This window comes from Canis lupus, chromosome 24 (genome assembly GCF_003254725.2).
Source record: "Canis lupus dingo isolate Sandy chromosome 24, ASM325472v2, whole genome shotgun sequence".
Lineage (NCBI taxonomy): Eukaryota > Metazoa > Chordata > Mammalia > Carnivora > Canidae > Canis > Canis lupus.
In genome coordinates this window covers 37,040,348-37,063,769 of record NC_064266.1, presented here as the reverse complement: position 1 = coordinate 37,063,769, position 23,422 = coordinate 37,040,348, and the positions used below count along the sequence as shown (strand labels likewise).

Sequence of the window (23,422 nt, the reverse complement as noted above, 5' to 3'; positions counted from 1 at the left end):
TGGACCTCAATGGGAGGGTGAAAAGCTGCTGTCCACCCTGCCGTGACCTCTGACCCTGAGGCAGGGACCTGGAGGAACCCCGTTTGTGGAGGGCGGGTGATGAGGGCAGAGCCTCACCCGGATGGCCACAATGAGAAGGGACTGTGGAGAAATGAGCAATGGGAAACCGGCAGGGACACCCTGAGCAGAAGCAGAAGCCGGGTTTTGTTTTCTAGAGATGGCCTTTTGTTGTTTCTTTTCTAAAAACGGGGAAGCTCACAGGCACCGTCCAAGCTCAGAATGCGCACAGCAGAGGAAGCCGCTGAGCAGGACTGCACCCTAAACCCTTAAACCCTCTTCTCCAAAGGAGTTTACATTCGTAAAAGCGTGGGAGTCTTTCCCTGGGAAATCAAATATAAACTGTGTATCTGGTAACACCACCTAGGGGTACAAGAAAGGTTCATAAGTGCCTAGTCTCTTTTTTTTTTTCCAGAAATAACAAAACCTGCTTTTTATAAAGATTAAAAACAACAATGTGTTGTAATTCTATTATTTTTTTTCAAAAACAAATAACAATAACAAAAAAAAAAAAAAAAAAGAAAAGAAAAAAAGAGAGAGAGAGAGAGAGAGAGAGAGAGACACATATTTGGCATTTTCTCTACTTACTCCTGAATAGATTAAGGCCCTGAGATTAGACTCATATATATTCTTGGGACCACAGGGCTCCTTAAAACCCCAGTGCATCAATCCTCAATTCTCTCTTGTTAGCCCTTCAGTTCCAGACTTTAAAAAACCTTTGCTCTGTTTCTTCTGAGACTGGCTCAGATCCTTCCACAGCACTGAATGCTAACGCCGGGCTGTCGGCCAGTGCTTTCTGTACACGCGGTCCTGCCAGCACGTCCGTCAGTGGAAACATACCCTGTAGCAGAGGTACGCGCCGGCCGTAAGGACCGTGGCCATGCACATGTTGACCAGGAAGGGCTTCCAGGGAGTCAGCGCCTGGTCCTGCTCCTCCTTGGGCGGCGATGGCTCCCCCTGGGCAGGACCTGCCCCCAGGGCCCGCCTTCTGACTTCAGTGTCTGGACTCGTGCTGAGGGATGAGAGGCACAGAGATGGGTTACTCATTTTGGAGAAACGATGGTGAGGATGCTATTATTACAGTTGGAATTCCAGGACTACTACTAGACGGTGATGGAGAGCTGGGGAGATGCTGAGGAGACATATAGGCGCTGGTGCAGACAGGTGCTAATTTGCCCTGGGGTTTGCTTGGAGAACGTTTCCCTTCAGATCAAAGAGGGCAATGGTGGGGTCCATAATATGCTACCACTCCTTTCCTAGGCCCCCTACGTAAGAGCCTTTGTTGCTGCTGACATGAGAACATCATTCCCTCTTGTCCCTTAGCCCACCATGTTCCAGGTTTGAGACCCCAGCATCAATCTAATCCTGCCAGTAGGACCGTTTCTCAGGCATCATGTGTACATACCCTAGCTGGCCTCCTGGTGGCAAGCCAGAGCACCCCCGCGGGGATGACATGCACTGCTCTCCTTCCAGGCCTGTCTCAGGAGAGGCCAGCTGAGGCCCTTCCTCTCCCTGCCACTTGCCCCAGGCCTTGGCCTCACCTCCCTCGCCTCCCGCCGCCCTTGCCCCCATCAGAGACCCAGACCACAGATGTCCTGCCTCTCATGTGTATCTACGCCAGCAGCATCTTATGTAATGGTCAGGGCTACCCTGAGGTACCACCTTCCCAGGAGACAGGAGGAGGTGGCACAAAGCACCTGCTTTTCGGTGCCCTGCATGACACCCTGGTGGCAGGGCTGAGGCCCGTGTGCACACAGGCGCCCACTGGTATCCTGAGGCACTTATGTTCTTGGTACAACTCCACTTTCCCTTGGAACTCTCTGGCTTTTAGCTTCCTAAATCCACACTCTCTTCCTCACCACTTTCACACACACACGGAAAAGCACCCCTCTCTCCACCACAGTCCTAACGAAAACAGAAAAGAACGGGTGACAGAGTGGACCCAGTCATGTGCCAGCTCTCACCTCTCTTACCCTCGACTCTTGGCAGGCCCTCAGAGCACACTGGCTCGCCCTGAGAACATCACCAGAGGTCCTGGGAAGAAGTTAGGCACAGTCTCCCTGAGGGACTGTCACCCAGCTACTGCTCAGCACATCTCACGGCAACTGCTCTGGGAGGCCCCATTAGACCAGTCTCCCTCAAGCCCTAGAACTAGATGCAATGCTGCCGTGATAGGGGCTCAGCTGCATGGGTCAGGGCCGGGGCCTGGCACTCAGCGTTTGGCAAGGAGCCCAGGTAAGATCCTGCTGTTCACAGCGGAAGGACCACTCAGGCACAAAGAATATATAACGGGCTTTGCTAAGTACTACAATTCCAATGTCTGGCCACACCGGTGTACCCCAATCCTGTCCTTTAATGGCTCCAGAATATCCCAAGGTAGGGAGAAAGCATGATTTACTTCATCCCTAGGTATATAATCAGCTCATTTCTAATTGTTCACCACTCCAAAGGATGCCACAATGAACACTTCTACCTATAGATCTTTGGACGTCTGGTTTGTGAGCAGGAGGCTGCAAACCAAATTTCTACATGTGTACAAATGCTGGGTCATGGCATATGCTTATCCAGAAAGCAGGAACCAGGCCTTGTCTCCACAGGCTCAGGCTCACTCCCACTCATTAAGTTTCCATGCCGCATGCAGGCAGCCTTCCTTGAGCACCTCAGGAGGGGAGAGTATTTCTTCCCAAAGGATGACCGCTGCAGAGTGCACCTCTACCTCCTTATCATCTATAGGCTCCCATTCATCACCCACTGCCCCGTCCCAACAAGATGGTCTAGAACGCAGACCAGGGGCCAGGTTCCAGCGATCTCAGTATTTCACATACGTCAATAGGTGCTCAATAATTTTTGCTAAATGGCATTAAATTAATCAAGACTACACGAAAAGGTTAAATTCCCAGAAGGACCATTCTATGGGTAAAAGCACCAGATCTAACCTGGATATCCTATTTCAGGACTGGCTGGAAGCCTGGGGGAGGGCATGGTCATCTCTGGGCAGGACGTAGTTACAGGAATCCCTAATTCCAACGGGCACCACAAGATGGTGCTAGAACCCCGCTGAAGTAGATCCCTTCCCTCAGCCAACTTGTGACCAGACGCTCCTGCCTACAGCCAGGGGAGGGGCAGGGATAATCGGGGGTTCCATGCCCCAAAGACACTAAAGCCATGCTTGCCAGGAGGAGGCCGTGTCCTCAGGGTTTCCATATCAATATGTTTCTGGATTGGAAGGTCAGTCCCCCTTACCCCCAACACACCAGGCCCCTCCCTTTGGCCTTACCTTTCCACACTACAAGGGACATTTAAGGGAGTTCTGGTTTCTTCCTTGATGGAGCAGGCTTCTTTATCCTCCCCAGGTTCATCCTTTACCCACTGGTGGTTGGGGAAGAATTCCTTGCACTTCCCATTGTGTGGCTCCAGGATTCGTTTGGGCGGTCGGGGAGGAGGGGGGACGTGTTCGGGTGGGGGCTCCAGGTCCTCGTGGGAGAGCTCCTTCCATTGCTCCTGGAGAAAGCAGTACGAGAAAGTCCCATTAGTATCCACACTGGGCTGATGTGTCAGGAAATATGCTCCCCTTTAAGTACGCAGAGGCAAGGAGGTGCTCTCTGCTTCCTGGGTCTACAACATATACTTGGAAGATGGAATCTTTTGAAAATAAAGTCTATTCTCCCTATCAACATTCTCTACATCAGCATGTCAAAGGCAGAAGTTGGATCATGGTGAACATTTCCACAACTTTCTAGCTATTTAGCCATGGAAGAGAGCGGTTTCTTCTGACATCTGGTAGAGTATTTGCACTTTCACAATTGTCTCCTTCTTCAGAGCCCAAAATTCAAAATCAACACACCCGGATGCAAGCAGAAGCAATGCTTACCTGCACTGAAGAGTCTCCCATGATGAATTTGGCACCTTCGATCACAGCTAGGTAGGAGAAACGGAGCTGGTCTGCTGTCTGAATCAGTCCCATCCGGAACTTCCTCATTTCTAACAGAACTTTCTTGATATCGACAGAAGAAGGGTCTTTCCTCTTGTCCATCTGAAAGCCAGAGAGGAGACCCAATTCAGCCAGCTCCAACTGCCAAGTACAACGTGATTTTCAACGTTCTGGAGAAGTGCTCCAATTTCCACTCGCGAAAAATCAAAGCGGGGAGGAAGAATTCTAGTAAATGTGAGAAAATGCAGCATAATTGGGACCAACGGAGCACAGAGGAAAGAATAAGAGAAAGGGATGCTTTGGATCTTCCCAGATTCCAATTTCCAATTAGGATCATCCCTCTGAACAAAGCTACTTGGAGTATAGCTACTTGCACAGGAGGAAAACTGTTAAAAATTGAAGATCAATGCTAGTTTACTGCAGAGACAATGACAGAGCAGCTGGGAAGCCACGGGGAGCTGAGACAGGCTTCTTTCTCTTCCCAGGGCCTGCAGGGGCCTCCTTACCAGCAAGAGGCAAGTGTCAGCCAGACAGAAGGTCCCAGACCTGCCGATGCCAGCGCTGCAGTGCACCACGATAGGGCCATGCTCCGTGCTGAGCGATCCCGACTCACGAACTTTAAAAAGAAAGTTCAGGAACGAAGCTGGTGATTCGGGGACTCCAAAGTCAGGCCACGTGGTATAGTGGAAATGTAAGATCTCTCGAGTTTCTTGAGACTTGAAAAAGAAAACACAAAAACAAAAAAAACCCCACTCATGATGATTTTGAGAGACCTGCCTGTACAAAAATCACTACGTATGAGTAAGTGCAGAGTGTGCCCACCCCCACCCCCCATCTACTTCTAAGAACAGCTTTTACTTCTCAGATTTCCTCCTGTCTGCTCACCCAGTCAAGAAAAACCAAACACTGGGGTGCCTGCCACTGGACCCAAAAGCTCCTCCTGCATCGACTTCCTTTCTTTTAGCATGGAACATTCTCGCCCACATCCCTCCTCCAGTGCCCTATCATCTCTGCTGTCTTCACAGGTACAAGTGATTTCTCTCCACCCCACAAGTCACAATGACGCTATGAGGCCGCCCACAGCAATCCTGTCCTAAAAGCACCGTGAGGTTTCCCATGAAAGAGTAAAAACATTAACTGCATGTGTGTGGCACCAGCTCTTGATAACTCAGGGCTTTACAAGAGTATCTGGAAGTCTCAGAGGACTGTCATTGTAGAGAAAAAAGTAACTCAGTCTCCAAAGACTGGCGGCTGCCATGTGTGGCTCAACACCCAGCTGGCTGACGAGGAGGGTGTCAACAACACTGCGTTCTTTCACTGGACACATCAGGTCACCCAATTCTCGTACTGACCCTTCGAGGCATGTATTCCCATTATTCCCCTTTTCTCAACTAGGAGACTGAGGCTTGGAGGCCAGTCCTCCATTAAGTGAGGAAGCAGGAGTTTAAACCTAAGTTTGCTTGACTTCAGGGCCCATGTTCAGAGCCCGCAGTAGGAACTTCTGAAACGAGGGCTCTGGCTCTTGTCCCCAAGTGTTTTTCCTGCCCGCCTGGTCTGCTCCAGTGTAACAGAAAGCCTTCTTTGGCCTCTGGTGCCATTTCCAGCTCTACTCCTTCCTCTGAACCTATGAAGAGTCCATTCCCAGGGTGGACACCTGGTCTCCAGCAGCAATGATCAAAATGTAGTTCTCACTGGGGGGAGAGCGCTGAAGATTTTCCTACGCTAAGAGCACACAGTAAATGGGAGCCAGTCTTACTACAGAGTAAGCAAGCCCTCCAGCCAGTGAGTGACGGTGTGCGCAGGAAGAAGGCGTGCAGACAGGAATCATGCCGCCTCAAGCATCTGCCTGCTGCATGCTGCCAAGAGCCATGTCAGTCCCTACACGTCACCTAGGAGCAAAATGCTTTGGGCCAGAGGTCTGCTTACCGACAATGTCTCCCTTTACTTAGCAAGATGTCCACAGTGTGTCTACCACGTGCCAGCCACCGTGCCTGGCATGATAAGGTAAAGACGCTGCCCCTGCCCTTCCAGAGCTTCCAGCTTTAGTTGTAACAACCTCCCCAGGCCCAATGTGTTGATAACTTGTGAAAGAGACAAAGATAAACACCAACAAATTAACCTCAGTGAAGAGTACAAGTATGCAACCCTGCACCAGCTCTGACACATGGGTATCCTTCTGCAGATGACAAACATGGCATTGGGATCATTTACAGAGCCACACAAAGCAATGCCATTTTTTTCCTCCTTAGAAAATGGTCTCCTCGTATGGCTCAAAATGAGAGATGCCTTTTCTATTTTTTAAGGAAAGAAAAACTCTTAAAAATAAATTTTAAAAACGGATTAAGAAGAAAACATACCAAATGCAAGTTCCTTCTTTGAATCATTAAAAAGGTGTGGGTTGTCTCCTGTTGACACCCTCCCTCACACCTGCCCACCTCTTTCTTGAGGAATCTGCACTAGACCTGTGCCTGAACAGATACACGTATGGGAAAAGAACTTTTAAGAACAAAGTCTGTTAGAGGAAACAGCCTCCAACATCAAAACCTCCACCCTGCTGCATGTGCTCCGCCATGCAAATAGCACAAACTCCTCTTGCTCCGTCTGAATTCCATTTCCCTCAACAAGCAGGAGAAATTTTCTCAAGAGTTTACCAGAAGTCACTCTTAACGTCAGGCTTGCAAATTTTAAAAAGCATGAAAAAGAACGTCTACTACATAATCCTCCAGGCACATTCCAACACGCTGCCAACAGTATTCCTGAAAATCCTCTGTCAAACCCCTCCATAAATCATAGCCTCAGAGCTCTGTGTGTGTGGCTGCAGCAGGCTCGTAGCTGCAGAGCACTTGCATGGAGGAGACATGCGCTCAGGAACTGCACCGCCGCATTCCGCAGAAGCCACGCGACTTACTTCCCTCTGCTGCATGTTAACCTGTGCTATGTTCTAGATCTTACTTTAGTTAGTAATTCAACAACAGGAGTCATGTGGGCTGGCAAGTAGTCAGCTGAAAACTAACATGTGAACAGAACTCTCAGGGGCAGGCCCCCAGCAAGCTCCCACCCGAGTCAGTACTGCTCCCGCCTTCCCTTCAGCTTGTGGGTGGGTACTGCTCCCTGGGTAACCCCGTTACTTCAACCCCACAGAACCTGCTAATCCTTCCCATAGATTACCTTCTGAAGCCTCACAAAACCCCCATCTGAAAGAAGAGGAAACTGAGACACGGTGAGACATGGTGCCCCTCGCCCAAAGTCTGACAGTTTGATATGGTAGAGCCAGGAATCCATCCCAGGGAGTGGGCCAGAAGGTAGTGGCTGACTGCCATGCCCGAGGACGTCCCCAGGAGCTGCCGTGAGCTCCCACCTGCTGCTGCCAGTACTAGCACAGGGTCCTCAAGTGATGGCTGCTGGTGAATTATTTAGAATCTCCATGGGCAGGGCATTCTGCTTTTTAGCACTGTGTCTTGACCTGTTCCAAGACCATCTTCCAAGGAGAGCCAGCAGCTGGTGTTGTAAGTTCTTCCCATGACAAATAAGCCCAAGACCTCACTTAGGAAACATACAATGATTATATGATCTTGGGAGTCAGCCCTAGAAGGGCCCTTCTTCTCTTGCTTCAAGCTAAAAAGACTCTGGACAACAAAAGAGGCAGTGGCTGCTAAGTAACTTGCAACTACCACTTCAGTCTCACTGCAGCTGCAAAGATAGGAACAGAGAAGTTTTAGGTGAGAAACTCCTTTTTCCCAAGAAACTGTGATGAACCAGTGTTACAGTTTAGGGAGAGAGCTCTGTAGACAAGGAGGGACCTAAGGACCCCCAGGACTCACCACCCCCACACCTAGCTCCCCTGGTCACCTGGTACGTAAGCAGGTAGGCTCTGCTTAGCATAGTGCTAAGATCACATCTTGCTCAGAGTGTACAAACTCAGGAAAGCTGGCATTAGGTAGTATCACAAGTGAAAAAATACCTCAACCAGTGGCCATTGGAAGTGCGGAAGTACATGCCATACTCACTGCAAGGTTCTCCAATTCCAGCTGCCGTACTGTGTAATACGACTTAATATCTTCAGAGATCAAGGTTAATTTCAAATTTGTGTCTTCAAAGATCATTTCTTTTTCTTCTTTTTGTGGCCAGTACTGCGCACATTTTAACTAGGAGAGAAAATGATAAATTACTGTAAGCAATGGACTGTTTTCCTATGAAGGGAGGTATGGAGTACCTTTCATGAGCTTTAGGATAACCCTAAGGAAAACTGGGGGTTTTCTGACCTTGGAGGTCACTGCCAGTGTAACCTACCTGCCCCCTGGGGAGATGGGGGGAGGGCAGTGAAGACCCACAGCTAGTTGGGCAGAGAGGGCTCAGACCTCCAAACACAGCCACCCTCTGGTTCTCCCCATATAGGGAGGTGCTTCAGGAGCCTGGCCCTTCCAGACCATCAATGAGGTGAAGCCAGACTGTATAAAAGCTTTAGTCTCTCACAGACGACTTTGGTAGCCATTTCAAAGATTACCAAGAACCGGATCAGTGCTGTTGGCACAACGCAGACCCCCTACCCTGGGGACAATAACCCAGTCTAGAGGAGACTGGAGCTCTGTGAACAGGTGGTCAAGCCCCAAGTTAGACTCCCTCTCCCTGCTCATGCATGTGAGCTCCATCAAATAAATAAATAAATAGAAGTCTTAAAAAAAAAAAAAAAAGGCCTCTGACAGAGGCGTGCTGGGAGGGATGACTAGGATTTCCTAGGCAGTGACTGCCCAGAAGCCAGTCTCAGGGGGACAGCAGGGGACAGCGTCAAGGGAGGACCAGACTGCGGTGACTCTGGTGCAGGTCCAGGAATCCACGTTGTCACCTGGGCAATGAAGAGCCAGGAGGCTCCTGAGCAGAGTGGAGACCAAATCAGGAAGGCCTACCAGTCCTGCTCTAAGGAAGCTGTATGCTGCCCAAACAACAACAGAAAAAGAAGAAACAAACCAAGAAACACCAGATTGTGATGCCAACAGAGCATCAAAACATCAGAAGACCAACAGGACTTTCTAAAGAGCCTGGACCAGGCCTGTTTGAAACACTTAGCCAGTTTCACCCATGTCACTTCCCTAACACTGATGAAGAGTTGCCAAAGATGAACCCCTGGACAATCCTGCCCCTCAGGACTAGAAAGCATCAGTGACATGGCAAGGTCCCCTGCTTGGCCAAAGGGGGTGGGGCAGCTGAAAGGAGGACTTGAGCAGACATATCATTTTTTTTTTTTAATTTTTTTTATTTATTTATGATAGGCACACAGTGAGAGAGAGAGAGGCAGAGACACAGGCAGAGGGAGAAGCAGGCTCCATGCACCGGGAGCCCGATGTGGGACTCGATCCCGGATCTCCGGGATCGCGCCCTGGGCCAAAGGCAGGCGCTAAACCGCTGCGCCACCCAGGGATCCCTGAGCAGACATATCAAAGATGAACTTCTTCCCACACTTCCAGTAATTAGACCCTTGCAATTCCTGAAGACCCCAGAGGCAGAGAGACTGTGTGACAGGCTCGATGACACATGTGCTGCAGCGTGCACCCAACGCCACGAGCACAGAAGCATAAATGCAGAATGGCCAGGCACTTCCAAGGAAAAGGCCAATACTTTTGGGTCTCACGGGCAGGGAAGAAGAGGCTCTTATATCTCATCTCCACACAGCAAACACTTTTAAAACTCAATATAAAGCCTAATGAATCTGTGATCTGGGTAAAGACCAAGACTCGGGAATTCCACTACTGCACAATTCTGGAGCACAGCGTCAATCAAGCATCATTTATTTTTTTAAAGAGCTCTCAGGCATTTACAGTAACATGCTGTCATTTCCTGTAGAAATTTTTGTTTTAACACAAAATAAAACAAAAAAACAAGGATGAGAGCACTACTTCCTGCTCTTCTATTAAACTGATACTGAAAGAGATTTATTTTATTAGAAAGCAGTCCTTCATGAAGATTCAAATTGTGCCACATCCTCGGTCGGCACCAAATGGCAGCGCCCTTACCACATTGAAGCTGGATGTAAGACAGGCCTTGGGGCCTTCCAAAACAGCTAGGCAGTCTTCAGAAAAATCCATGAACATCACCTGGGGTGACCCCATGATGGATGATTTGGCTTTCCCAAGGAACAACAAACCAGAGAGCTAACCAAGCAGCAAACGGATGAAGCCTGAAGTTCCCACAACACAAATCCAGTCTCATCGTGCACCATAGCAGTGAAATCAAACAGCACCTTTAGCCGGGGTTTTGGGAGAGAGAGGGAAAGGCGACGTTCCTGGTTAAACATCGCCTTATTTACTTCCCCTCCCTAAACAACAACCGCTGCCCTTACACATAGACGCACTCTTCACGGACATGTCTCAACCCAATCTTTGAATCAAACCCACAAGAACTTGGGCGGCTTGGATGAGCCCTGTCTAACACACATAATCATTTTCTACACCACTGTTTTCCAGGAAGCACAAGGTCTCAAAAGGTAACAGGCAGGTCTGCGAAAACTAAGGGGCACATCCTACACTAATCAGAGAAGGAAGGAAATCAGAAAACAAATATGCATTGCATGGCAACGCTCTGGGAGCAGGTTCTTACTGCGGGCTGTATGCAGAATTACATCAGCTGAACAAATAAGACACTTCAACTTCTTAGAATTGTCCCCAGTCAGCTGTATTGGGGAAGATAATGTTAGTGCCGAACTGAAATTGTTGATCCCAAGAAACTTTAAGAATCTCAAACCATGGGGATCCCTGGGTGGCTCAGCGGTTTAGCGCCTGCCTTTCGGCCCAGGGTGGGATCCTGGAGTCCAGGGATCAAGTCCCACGTGGGGCTCCCTGCATAGAGCCTGCTTCTCCCTCTGCCTGTCTCTGCCTCTCTCTTTCTCTCTCTGTGTCCCTCATGAATAAATAAATAAAATCTTTAAAAATAAAAAGAATCTCAAACCATGCCAGTGTGCATGCCTGAATGACCCTGAGCAGAAAGAATAGTTACAAAGGAAAACAGAGATCATGTGTCATGTGATCAAAGTAAATAAACTACATGAAAACCAACAAGCCAGGTTTCCTTTTTTTGTTTTTAATGGCCAAGGGGAGAAGTTGTCACAGTGAACAGATGGTCCATTCACAGTCAGCCTTGAATGGCACGTGACCAAGCGCAGGCCTACTGGTCAGCATGCATCTACAGTGCCAGGTTAGCGGCCCCCTGGTCGGGGCCAATGGCAAAGAGGTTTCCCTAAATCTTTAGTAACAAATGAATAAAAAGGAAAATCTACCGTATCCGATGATTTCTGAATAAATAACTCAATTTAAAATTCCCAAGCCCGGGGCAGCCCCGGTGGCTCAGCGGTTTGGTGCCGCCTTCGGTCCAGGGCATGATCCTGGAGACCCGGGATCAAGTTCCATGTCGGGCTCCCTGCATGGAGCCTGCTTCTCCCTCTGCCTGTGTCTCTGCCTCTCTCTCTGTGTGTGTCTCTCATGAATAAATAAATAAAATCTTTAAAAATAAAATAAAATTCCCAAGCCCTCAACACCATCTAGAATGGTGCTTCTCAACAGGGGGAATTTTGCATCCCAGGGGACCCTGGACAATGTCAGGAGAATTTCTGATTGCCGCACGTGGGGTGAGGGTGCCTGTGGCATCTCACGGGTGGAGACCAGGGGCATTGCTACTGGCCTCCAATGCAGAGGAAAGCCCCCGTGAGCAGCACTGAGGCCTGGATGCTATTCGGAGCTGAATACTGGCTGGGGTCCCTGGGTCTCACTTTCCTTTGCGGGGTGTGTGTGCTGTGGGAACCTCAAGTTTGTTTCTTTTATTCAAAATTGCTGACAAGAGTGGTGATGGGTGGGAGCTGGCTTTGCCTTTGTAACTTCACATTTTACTAATCAAGCCACTGAAGCGGAAAACATTAAAAAAAGCCACTTTTGCTGAAAAAAAATTTCTCAGAAACATCATTCCATTTTTTGAACACTCAGGTAAGCTCTTTGGCTGTTATTATCATGCAAACAAATGCTTCAAGAAAAGGGGGTGGCAAAAAGCAAGATTTCAAACTCATGGCATAAGAGGACAGGACAGGAGGCTCTGCTGTAACTAAGACTGTCGCTTCACTTCCAGTGGGGGGAGGGGAGGAGCTTTGTGGTGAGTGCTTCCGGTTTCACCACTGACGTTTCCTTTGATGTGTTACTTCTCTGCACTTGTATTTTTACCCTGTAGGGCCATGACTGTGCTTTCTTTGAAGGGGCGGCTTCTCCAGAGCGTTCTCTGGGCGAGCCAGGTCCTGAGGCAGCCAGGCGCAGCCGTGAGAGCAGCAGCCCAGCTGGGCCGGAGCGCACAGTGGCAGCCCTGCCAGGCCTGCGCACACGCGGTTCTGCGTATCTGGCCACTCACTCCTGTTGGTGTCCACAATCCTCAGCCTACCTTCTCCCAGGACCTCCTCCTCTGAGGCTGGAGGGCCCCAAGTGTGCTGGTTATGGTGGGAGAGGAGGGTAAGAGCCAGGGTCGCAGGGGTGTGGTGTCTACTCACTATGTTGATACCACACTGTGCCCTGGACACCACATTGCCTTCCACGGGAGACAGGCCTCTAATAGGCAGTCTGCAGAGTGAGACTGGGGAGAGCATGAGCTGTGGCCGATCTGAGGGAAGCACCTGGAGATACCTGCGAGGGGGTGGGGCTGGGGCTGGGCACAGACTCAGACTGTTAGGCCAGAGAACCTGGCAAGAATCTAAGAACGGAAGTGTGTTCTGCCGGGAGTTTGGGGATGGAGGTGCGAGGCTGGGGTCCAGGTTAACTAGGTCCGTGGCCACATTATGCACATCCCAGGAGGCAACGGGGGCCGCACAAGGGTTTTCAGCTGGGAAGAGGTGTGGTTTCAGCCGGTTTTGAAAGACCGTTCTGGACACCGGGTGTAGGACACGTTGCAATCAAGTGGAGAGGCCACGGCGGGGACCAAGGGACAGATGCACGCGTGCAGGGTGCTGCCCAAACCGTCACACACCTCCAGTCCACATGCTATCCCAGGACAGGTTTTAAGAGTCACAGACAACTCGGAAGAAAAGCTAACACAAATCCTACAGTAAACGCACAAGCATACAAGGTCCATATTAGAGAGGTGGCCAGGGGTCAGGTGGCCGGGCGTCTGACAGGCCAATTCTGAGCCCGGCTGCTCCCGCAGCTCACTCAATGGGAGGCTACTTGTACCAGCTAGGAAAGCAGGGATGAAAAAGAAGGAAGAGAAGCTTGCTTTTCTCAAGGAAGCTCCGCTCACACGGCTCCAGAAAGGAGCAGCAGCAGCACTCCTGGGTGGAGTAAAGCAGAACATGCACAGGCACTCTGGTGAGAGACCAACTGATGGGGGAAGGAGTCAAGGGCAATTGGGCTTTTCCCTCTCTTTTTAAATCATTTACTCTCTTGACTTGTTAATAAACATGTATTTATATTGCTTCTGTAAATTTTTCTAATAAAAAAGATACCGCGTTAGGAGAAATACAAAGGCAGCGTAAAGAAAGAAACTCTCACAGACAGGTACACATAGGACAGTGAGGTAAGCAGTAGATGAATCCATGACTTACCGATCCTTTCTCCATCACTCTGTTGAGCATGACAACGCCCCTGCTTTTCTGCTCCCACACCATCTCCCAAAAGTGACCACATGTGTTAGGCAAAGGGCCCTGCAAATACACAATCCACAAAGTGTTTAACATTTTACACACTGACACGCTCCAATGCGAGCACACCACTGGCGGTTTAGCAGACAACAGCGCCCCGAGGCAGAGTGGTGGCTGGGGTTGGGACAGGGACCGCCCTCCCTGCCTAGTGGTCAATAACCGCAATTCTATTTTCTGCCACGCGGTGAAAGGTTATTTCTGCTTCTCAGGGCTGCTTCGGGGCTGACCAGCAGAGGAGAGAAAAGGCTGAGTCTGCTTTCTGGTTTGAGTTGACTGGTGGAGGGGCTCCACTGAGGTCCTTCGTGAGGCTGAGGCTGGGTGGAATATGGAGTGAAGCCAGTGGGTATAGGCAAGAGGCAGTATGGAAAAGCAACCATTAGCGACACTTCTGATGGCTCGAGTCTAGGCTTTAATCACTTATCATCTGTGTGACCTTGGACAAGTGACTCCACATCTCCATGCCTCAGTTTCTCCACCCATCACACTCAGCTAATCAATCCTTATTTACAGGGTTGTGAAAGTTTATATGTTCATACATATAAAGGCCTTACCACAGCACCTGGAACACAGTCAACAACCAGTAAAATGTTAACTGCTATCACTACTAATTATTACTATTACTAATGACGGACCTGATAATGGCCTGCCTTTATCCTTAGAACAAGGAACGTAAGAGATGTAGACACAAATGATCACTCGGTGGTCCAAGGGGGTCCAGTGTGGGGCTGGGACACAGTGGGGTGTTTGCCAACCCGGGAATGGGCACAGATGTTTGCTGGATACAAGAGTACAAATGCCTCCAGTTTGTGGCAAATGTTAGCACTGTCTGGAAGGGACATCACTTCTTACCTCCATGACAGAGCCTGTCACCTATGCCAGCACCACATCTAGAATGGCTTCCAGTCTCATCTGTTCTCATCCAAATTCTCCTGATTCTCTGCATCCTTTCCCTTCAAGTCCCACTACACCTTCCTTACCTGACCACATGAGCCCTCAGTGCCACTCACTCTCTTGAACTCAGCTGCCTCCGGCTGCCTAAACAGGACACATACGTGCTCCAGAGGGAGCCTCCGACACCAGCAGTCAGATGCATAACCCTTTCCGGTCAATTAATGGAAAAATGGCTCCTAGAAGACAGGAGTCCTGGGGCCTCTGGGCAGGCCACCATACTTTTCATCCTGCAGTCTGGGCACAAGGACCAGGTCTCACAGCTGTGGCTCTCACCCGTTACCAGCCTGTCATTGTCCCTACTTTCCATCACCCTAGTTTTGGATGGGGTTCAGAGATTAAAAATCATGTAAGATCTGAAAGGAGACACACCGGACTTAGCCAACACTTCATTGTGGAGGTGACAGAGGGCACCTTTGACATTATTCTCTACACTTCCATACCACTGCCTTTAAAAAAAAGGGGGGGGGGGTACTATAAACTGGTGCTATTTGCACAATGAACAATATTGTAAATTTACACAATGGGCAGGGTTTCCTTGGTTTTGTGGCTCGGAAAACGTGTACCTCCAACTGTCTAGAGGTGCAACTCTGGGGTCAGGCTACTTCAATTCTTTTTATAAATCCCAGGGCAAAGGGTGACCATGCAGGCAGATAGATTTATCCATGTTACCAACCTGACAAAAAAGAGACCATCAGATGTGCCAAGTAATTGCTAGGGTATGGGGGTGGGGAAGAGGGTGGTATAACAGTTTCCATGGTGATATCTTAGTGCTCCATTTGACTTTAAACCCCTATCTATCTTTGCGCTGGACTTCCTAACTCCACACCAAAGCTGAATGGCTAAAATCAGGAAGTAAGAAACCTGACTTCTTCTAAAAAGAGAAGTTGCCAAGAAGCCACCTTTCCCTCAACCTCTTCTTGCCAGCCTGCCACTACCAGGATTTCCCTCCTTCCTCCTTCTCACTCTACCACAACCACCCTGGAGATGCTGGGAAGATCATAGGCTGAGGCCTGGTAAAAGGCCTGCCCCTGACACATAGATCAAGAACTTCCTCAATGGTCCCAGGACTGAACACAGCATAGCTGATGTCCCATACACTGGGAGGCACTTGGGCTGATATTTCTCATGGACAGAGCAGAAACGGGACAGGACAAGACGGGGCAGGAAAGAAGAGTCATGGGCAGTATGCCCTGATCTGACTCCCCGCTCCAAGGCAGCCTTTGCTCATGCACTTTTCTAGCTTTGCTGTCATTTTAATCCCCCAGTATTAAACAGATGTACAATGTTCAAAATCACCTTATACCCTAAGGCCATACAGAACACTGATAAATGGATATGGAATGAGAAGGCAAAAGCTATGACTAAAAAGTTAGAGTGACTTACAGGTAACAGACTAAGACTTGAGAAAATGAATTAAAAAGGAACTTCTCTATCCTCTTTCCCAGATACCCATGGTCTTGGGGTCATATGCCAGTAAGTGTTTCTATAAGAAGGTTAAATATTAAATCACTCTTATGATTTTTTTTTCCATAAGGATACCAAAAGCCAGTGGGAATTTTAAATGATTTTCCATGCTTGTCCACATAATCTAAGGATGCTTTTTTTCTGAGCCAAAGAATGAGGACCAAGCTGAGGAATTCTAAGTGGACACCCGGACAAAGATTACGGGTCTACCGCTAACCCTCTTTGATTTCTGTGAGCAGCACTCGATACTCTGAAGTTGAGTTAGGAAACCAACACAGGAACGGGCCCTTCTCTTGCCACAGCTCTGCTGCCTCTGTCAGTGGACCACAGGCAATTCTGGCATTTCATGCTGTTTTCTGTAAGCCCAGCAGCAGTATACTTACCAGAAAAGACGCATGTTACAACCAAACTGAATCTCTGAAGGAAGATTTTTCCTTCCTCGTTGTTCTTTTGGATTGTGGAAAACCTGACCTTCTAAAAGATGTAGCAGGTTTTATTTGAAGTATAGATGACAGCACTCTAAAATTCTTAAGTTGACATCAAGTAAGGGCAAAAAGCCACTAAAAAAATTTTGGACAATTCATTTACCTGGGTAAGAATGTAACTCCTTTGGGCTTCTTCCATCTTTATCAAACTGGCGTTGATGTAGTCATTATCTTCTTGATGTAGTTTAATCCGACTATGGTCAACTGAAAGGCAAGTCAGAACTCGGAGGTTAGTCCTGGATGACCAAAGTGTCCACACAGGCAGTGCACCCCATGGGGAAAGCAAAAAAGGTGAGTCGGTGGCATTAAGGGCGTTTACATGTTTAATTGAGATTAGTCATCAATATAAGGATGACTTAGTATTTTCAGAAAAGTTTCTGGAAGTGTTTGAAACTTTTGCTAAATAGCAACAGAGACAAATTACACTAAAACATGGGTTCTTTCCTAACTGGATAAGCTGTTTTTAGGTGCCACACTTATCACTGCCCCATAACTCAGGAGGCTGTGAGGAGGGGTTGTCAAGGGATCTGTTTTCAGATACCTAGTATATACTTTCATATAGTAAAAAAATACAGTGGCTTCAATCTTTAAAAGGGGGGGAAAATACACCAAAAATTTCACCCAGTCCTTAAAGCTCTAGTTGGTACAACGAACCACCATTGGTAGGATTTATGATCATCTCTCCATCTAACCTATGTCTAATGATTTGATGATGAAATGACCTAAGTAGATAGTGGTGTGGAAAGGGATACCTTGAATTCCTTTATGTCAGTTTTTTGGTTTCTTTTTAAGTTTTGAGTGTAAAACACTTAAATGATTCTATGAATTAAATTCAACTAGAATTGAATTCTAATATTTCGAATTCAGAAACTGTCATGATATAAGACATTTAAAAGATACTTAACTGGAAAAAATTAACTCTGAATCCAAAATACTGGAAGTACACTAAACGTAACTTTCAGAAGTTTTAAAAATATAACTCTCATTTGGAAGGTCTGCACCAGGTTACTGAAAAGCATAGCCACTTTTTTTTTTTCTTTTCACCATGACTTGGTCACAAAAGCAGTGGTTCCCTGGGGGCCACTTTCCTTACTCTGCTCATGTAGCAAACAAGAACAGGTGGGTATTTTTATTTCTGGTACAATGCAAGGAATGATGAACCCAGGTGACCATTCATAAATACTATCTTCTCTTCTTGAGCCCAATGGGAAAGAAGTTAAGGGGGACACATGGTTTGGGGCCTTTTGTTCTAAAGGATTCCAAGGAAATGTTTTTAAAAATTCGTCACCATTTGGAATAATGTTTCTCATCTCAGAGGATTAATACAAATTCAAATACTTGGGTAATATTTAAGTAGTAGACATTAAAGATCTCAAAAAAGATGATGAGACCATATAACCCGTTGATGGGTTACATGAATGGGTTCAAACAGCACCTGAACAGGGTTCAAGATGGGTGACCTTGGACAAGCAATTCTGAGCCCTGGGCTTCTCATTTGCCAAATGGAAGACAGACAACAAAATCACTTTCTACCTTCAATCATTCTCCCCATGTTCCCTGTGACCCTAAGAGCAAATTCTCTGTTGCTGGACAGTGGAGTTGGGGGAAAACAAGAGAAACAGAAGTGAGATTAGGGGTGAAAAAGTTTGGGAACTGTTTCCTGGAAGAGTATTTTAAATGCTTTATTTCCTCTGGAAAACTGGCTCATAAAAACATTTAGATGAGCACTGATGAAAACTGTAGAAAAGGATGTATTAAGACATTACTGACTAGTGCAGAGGAAGGATGGCAAGGGGGTCTCTCCTGGCTCTGCATGAAAGATGCCAACAGTGACTGTTCATTGAAGCTCAGAGTAGCTGGCCAGGACCTCACAACAGAATCACCTGAGGAAAGCTTTGTTTTATTGATAAAACCTACCAGGTGCCACAACCTAGACATGCTAAATCAAGTGTGCTGGGGTGCAATAATGTGCCACTTGATGGCCTAGCACTACACTTCAGATGTGTCTGGTGTACGCCTTTAGTTAACAGCCACTGTTGGTTAATCTCAACCACAGTGAATATTTATGAGCAAGATACTAAGCTAAGTGGCTTATGTTATTTTATTTCATCTTCACACAATCCTGAGATCTGCATGGCGACTCTCCTGCGGACAGCACCAAATGCTAGCACCCGCAGGAGTGGTGTGACTTAGGCATGCAGGAAGGGCCTGCGCAAGGGAGAACTGATGGAGACTTCTATGTTCCTGGCAGATGGAAGGCACTGCCACGGGAGATGCTGGCAGCTACAGTCCTCTCTGATGGACAGGGTCTAACATCCTGGGACGTGATTTTTATTTTTTTAAAAGATTTTATTTATTTATTCATGGACACAGAGAGAGAGAGAGGCAGAGACACAGGCAGAGGAAGAAGCAGGCTCCATGCAGAAAGCCTGACGTGGGATTCAATCCCAGGTCTCCAGGATCACGCCCTGGGCTGAAGGCAGCATTAAACCGCTGAGCCACCCGGGCTGCCCCCTGGGAGGGGATTTAAAAGGTCCTCCGTGGCCTCGGTTCTCCATGGCCTAGAGGAGATGGCAAAGTTCATGCTCTTTACTTGGCTCCAGTTTTTCTTGCTTTACATAAATTCTAACATGTTTAGTTCTTGACTTTTGAGATTTCAGCAGATTCAGAGCCAATTACTCAAAAGGCAGAGGAGGCGGTCAGAGGCCAGAAGGCACAGTGAAAGATAACGGCAAGAAACAGCTAGAAGAATGAGGATGGCAGTGGAGGGTAGGGTGGGTGGGGGTGGAACAAGCAGAGCTGTCTTTAGTGTGTGTGTGTGGGGGGACACCACTCCTACTCTTTAATGGCTGTGCAGGGCATCATTACAGTTCAATACGATGCTCAGGGTCTAATAATACTGTTGCTGAGTCATCCAGAAAAGGTTATATTATGCCTACTATACTCTGCTTCAGCTGGTAGGAAAATGATTCATCATAAAAATAGTCAAAACTAAAAAAAGTGCTTTGAACTTAGCTGAATTTTCCAGAAACTGAAACCTCATTCCTTCTACAATCATGGAAAAAACGAACCATTCCTCTCCGTCTCTGATGCCTTTATTATAGGAAACCACCAAGTCATAAACCTGTACTGCTATCGATTTATTAGTAAAGCCCACGGGCTCAAGGGGTGCTGGCGGAGAAGGCTGCGGCTGAGCACCCGACAGAAACAGTGAGACTGGTAACGGTGATGTGAATACTTACAGGGACTGACATCTCTGTACCTGTTTCGGTTTTTGTTCTTAGGGAGCTTGGCCACTCTACACGGAAAGTCACTGGCTTCATGTCGGATGTCCTACCAAAAAAAAAAAAAAAAAAAAAAAAAAAAGGATAAAGAGTTCTCTTTTGAACTCTCTGGCACCAGGAATCCATCCAGACATTTAAGTATGCACCATGGACTATATTGCAGGCACTGAGAAGACTTGGGACAGAAACACACATCAAACAGAGCGAGGCAGTGTGGGGAATCCAAGGTGATAACTCAGAGGCATGTGCAAGGTCATGAAGGGAAACCAGATGATGAACCACCACATGCCTGCAGTGGAAGGAAGGCATGGGGCTGAAACTGGGAGATGGAAAGGGGTGGGGGGCTCTTCCGGGAATACCCAGCACAGCAAAGGCAGGACAGTGAGTGGGCTGCCAGGAGCAAAGACAGGCAGCTGGAGCACACAGGTGGGCAGGCAAGATCTCGGAGAGCCTTGAACATCACGCCTGGGAGCTCCATCTGTAACCCTGGACAAAGCTACAGTTATTGAGAGCAGATAAAATGCTCTTTTATGCCAAGAATTACTCAGCTGCTTTCCAAGGAGATGGTAGACGAATCCCATTACACCAAACTGTCAGAAAGAGGAAGCACCTGGGAACAGAAGACCCAAACTATGCCTCCTGCTAGACTGATCGCATGCATCTAATTTTGCTCTTCTAAAACCCCATGATAATCCCATTTAAAAATATTTTCTTTCTAATTTTCTAATTATTAAAAGATAAATCCATACAACAATGTAAATATATGTACTGCCACTAAGCTATATATCTAAAAATGATTACAATAGTAAACTTTGGTATTTTTTAAACTACATTTAAAAGAAAAAGACAAACTCACAGGAGAGGGCAGAACAGGAGAAGACAGCAGCAACAGAAATTTTGGAAGCTGGAAATCTTATTAGTAGTTGGCAGGTTTGAGAAGGCTCAATTACAAGCCAACAGTGGGGAAAGCTGAGAACCATCTGATTTCCACCATAGAATTCTACGGAGGCTCAGGAAGTACTGTTTTTGGAGGGAACAGTGGGATTCATTGCAAGGGGCAGGGCTGGAACTATCTGTGAAGAAACAGGTCTCCCCATCGCCCCCCCCCCCCCTTCCATGCTGCTGGGTGCTGCTAGGTGACTGCCACCCCACACCACAGAACTCTGGACAATGTAAATCAGGAGGAGAGTGCTTTCTGTGTGATCTGAGCAGATAAGAGGAAAGCCCAGAAACACACATCAGGGTGTGCAAGGAACAGCCTAGCTAGTGCTGTTGAGCTGATGAGCCCCTTCCACCTTCTCAGAGCTTTCAATCTGCCTTGTGAGCCCCAACTCTTCATCACATATGGACAACCACTGATGCTAAGATGTGAGAAGAAAGCCTCTAATTTTTTTTTTTTGAAAGCCTCTAATTTATAAAAAGATTTACAAGAAAAACAAAATAGGACTAAAGCTCCTTGGAAGAAATAAACTACAGAGAAAAGAAAGTCTTAAAAAATATATCATTAATATACTCAGATAAGAAAAGATACTGTATCCATGAATTAAGAACAAGATGTTAGGTAAAGGTAGAAGAAATCCTCCCAGAAAGTAAAGCACTTCCATCCCCAAAAAGCCACAATAGAAAATTAGGCAAAAAAAAAAAAAAAAAAAAAAGGGAAAGAAAACATTAAAAAAAAAAAATTAAGAAAATCTTCCAGACCCATCAAATGCTCATCCTAATGATAAAAACAGACCTATACTAAGGCATATTGGTATGTGATTCCAGAATCCTTCAAAGAAAATATTCTGGGGGCACCTGGGTGGCTCAGTTGGTTGAGTGCTAGGCTTCTTGGTTTTGGTTCAGGTCATGATCTCAGGGTCCTGGGACTGAACCCTTCATTGGGCTCCATGCTCAGCAAGGAGTCTGTTAAAGATTTTCTCTTTCTCTCTGCCCCTCCCTACCATGCACTCTTGCTCTCTAAAATAAATAAATCTTTTTAAAAAAGAAAAGAAAGAAAAAAATCCTTTAAGTTCCTAGAAAGAATATAGTTCACATTCAAAGGATAAGGTCATTAAAATGGCCTCAGACTCTGTGAGAACATTGAAAGGTAGACAGCAATGGAGCAATGCTTTTAGAACCTGAAGCAAAATGATCTCCAACCTAGAATTCTATATCCAACCCAATTATCAGCAAGTGAGAAGGGGCAATGAATTAACACTGCAGAGAGGCAAGAACTCAACACTTTACCATACCTAAATTCCCATCCTCAGCAATCCACTGAGCCTGTCTTCTACCCAAGGGAAGAAATAAACCAAGAAAGAGAAAAATATAAGCTATAGTAAGGAAAAAAACATCTGACACAAGACCAAAGGAAACTTCCACTCAAACTGTGGAGGGAGGAGCTCCCAGATGCCCAGATCTAGGAGCAAGCAGGCCAGACTGGAGCAGTATGACTCAAGAGACAGATGTGCCAGTGACATGCCTTTGTCCACCATACCCACTGTGACTGAAAGAAACCACCAGAAGGAAATGAGAAGACCTGAAATCCCAGAAATGGGGAATCCAATCAAGAAAAATAGAGGAAGTTTCAAGGATGAAAGCTGCCTCTGCCAGGCCTACAGACCAAGCAAGCCAGAAAAAAGGAGAAGAGAGGTCTTTAGAACAGACGATGCCTCTAAAACAAAAACTGAAACCGAGAAATCACCTGAAATTGCTCCAATACAGCAGCCATTACCCATATGCAGCTACTGAGAGCACATGAGAGGTGGCCAGTCTGAAAAGAGTGTAGAACTGCCCATCAGATTCTGATTACAGTACTAAAAAAGCAAAGTAAAATATCTCAAACATTTTCAGTAATGTTTCAGTAATGTTTCAGTAATGCTGAAATAATATTTTGAACATATTGGAGTGAATACACTACTATTAATCTCATCTGCTTCTTTTTACCTTTTTTCCTGTGGCCGCTAGGAAAGGTGAAAGTAGGCAGGGTGCACTGTATTCCTACTGGCCAGTGCTGACTGACCTTGTGGAAACCTGTCTGAGAGGCTCTAGGAGGTATGAGATGAGGTAGCAACAGGCAGAAAGAAGCCTTTGCAAATCAAAGTATACAAGGCGATTATTAACTATGGGAAAACTTTAAAAAGGAAACTATGGTAGGACTCCCATCTGTGACTATGTGCACAGGGAAACAATGTAAATGGTGGATATTGTTTTAACCAAAAGGTGTAACAGACTGGGAGAACAGGGAAAATGCAAGCAAAGGAAGGCTGTTCAAGAAAATGAAATCCTCCACCCGTGTAAAGGTTCAAATTAATAATCAGAAAATAAACATTCTCCTTAGAAATATAGAGATCTGTACAAGCAAGAATCAGCAGCTCAAAGAGTTGAAAATGGCTATGGCCAGAGAGGCTGTGGCAAAAGTCTGAGGTGTGGAGAGCACAGCCTCTGGCTTGTATCATCAAACTATCACAGTCCTCTTTCACTTCTCAAACCATGTGCAGATTCGACGTGAATTTTTTAGAATTGCCACATTCTGCTAGTCTAATTACTTAAAAATGGCAAAACAGTAGGGAGGTCTTTTGGACTAACACTAGAGATGAGCTAATAATTT

The 23,422-nt window shown here is 46.9% G+C and overlaps 1 protein-coding gene across 5 annotated transcripts in view; it reads right to left on the bottom strand.

Moving 5' to 3' along the window:
* Nucleotides 1–23,422, bottom strand: part of PTPN1 (protein tyrosine phosphatase non-receptor type 1) — an 80,460-nt gene that overhangs the window by 15,697 nt on the left and 41,341 nt on the right. For 3 of the 5 annotated variants that reach the window (XR_007405378.1, XM_025470402.3, XM_049100155.1), the window contains exons 2-9: nucleotides 19,789–19,879; nucleotides 16,650–16,750; nucleotides 13,551–13,649; nucleotides 7,996–8,133; nucleotides 4,495–4,704; nucleotides 3,929–4,090; nucleotides 3,335–3,558; nucleotides 898–1,069 (exon numbers count right to left, since the gene is read on the bottom strand). Coding sequence is in view for 4 of the 5 variants with exons in the window: in XM_025470402.3 (XP_025326187.1) it covers nucleotides 898–1,069; nucleotides 3,335–3,558; nucleotides 3,929–4,090; nucleotides 4,495–4,704; nucleotides 7,996–8,133; nucleotides 13,551–13,649; nucleotides 16,650–16,750; nucleotides 19,789–19,879 (1,197 nt within the window). In the remaining variant the exon portion in view is untranslated. The remainder of the gene's footprint in view (nucleotides 1–897; nucleotides 1,070–3,334; nucleotides 3,559–3,928; nucleotides 4,091–4,494; nucleotides 4,705–7,995; nucleotides 8,134–13,550; nucleotides 13,650–16,649; nucleotides 16,751–19,788; nucleotides 19,880–23,422) is intronic. The other 2 variants (XM_035705784.2, XM_035705785.2) reach the window with 2 other exon arrangements.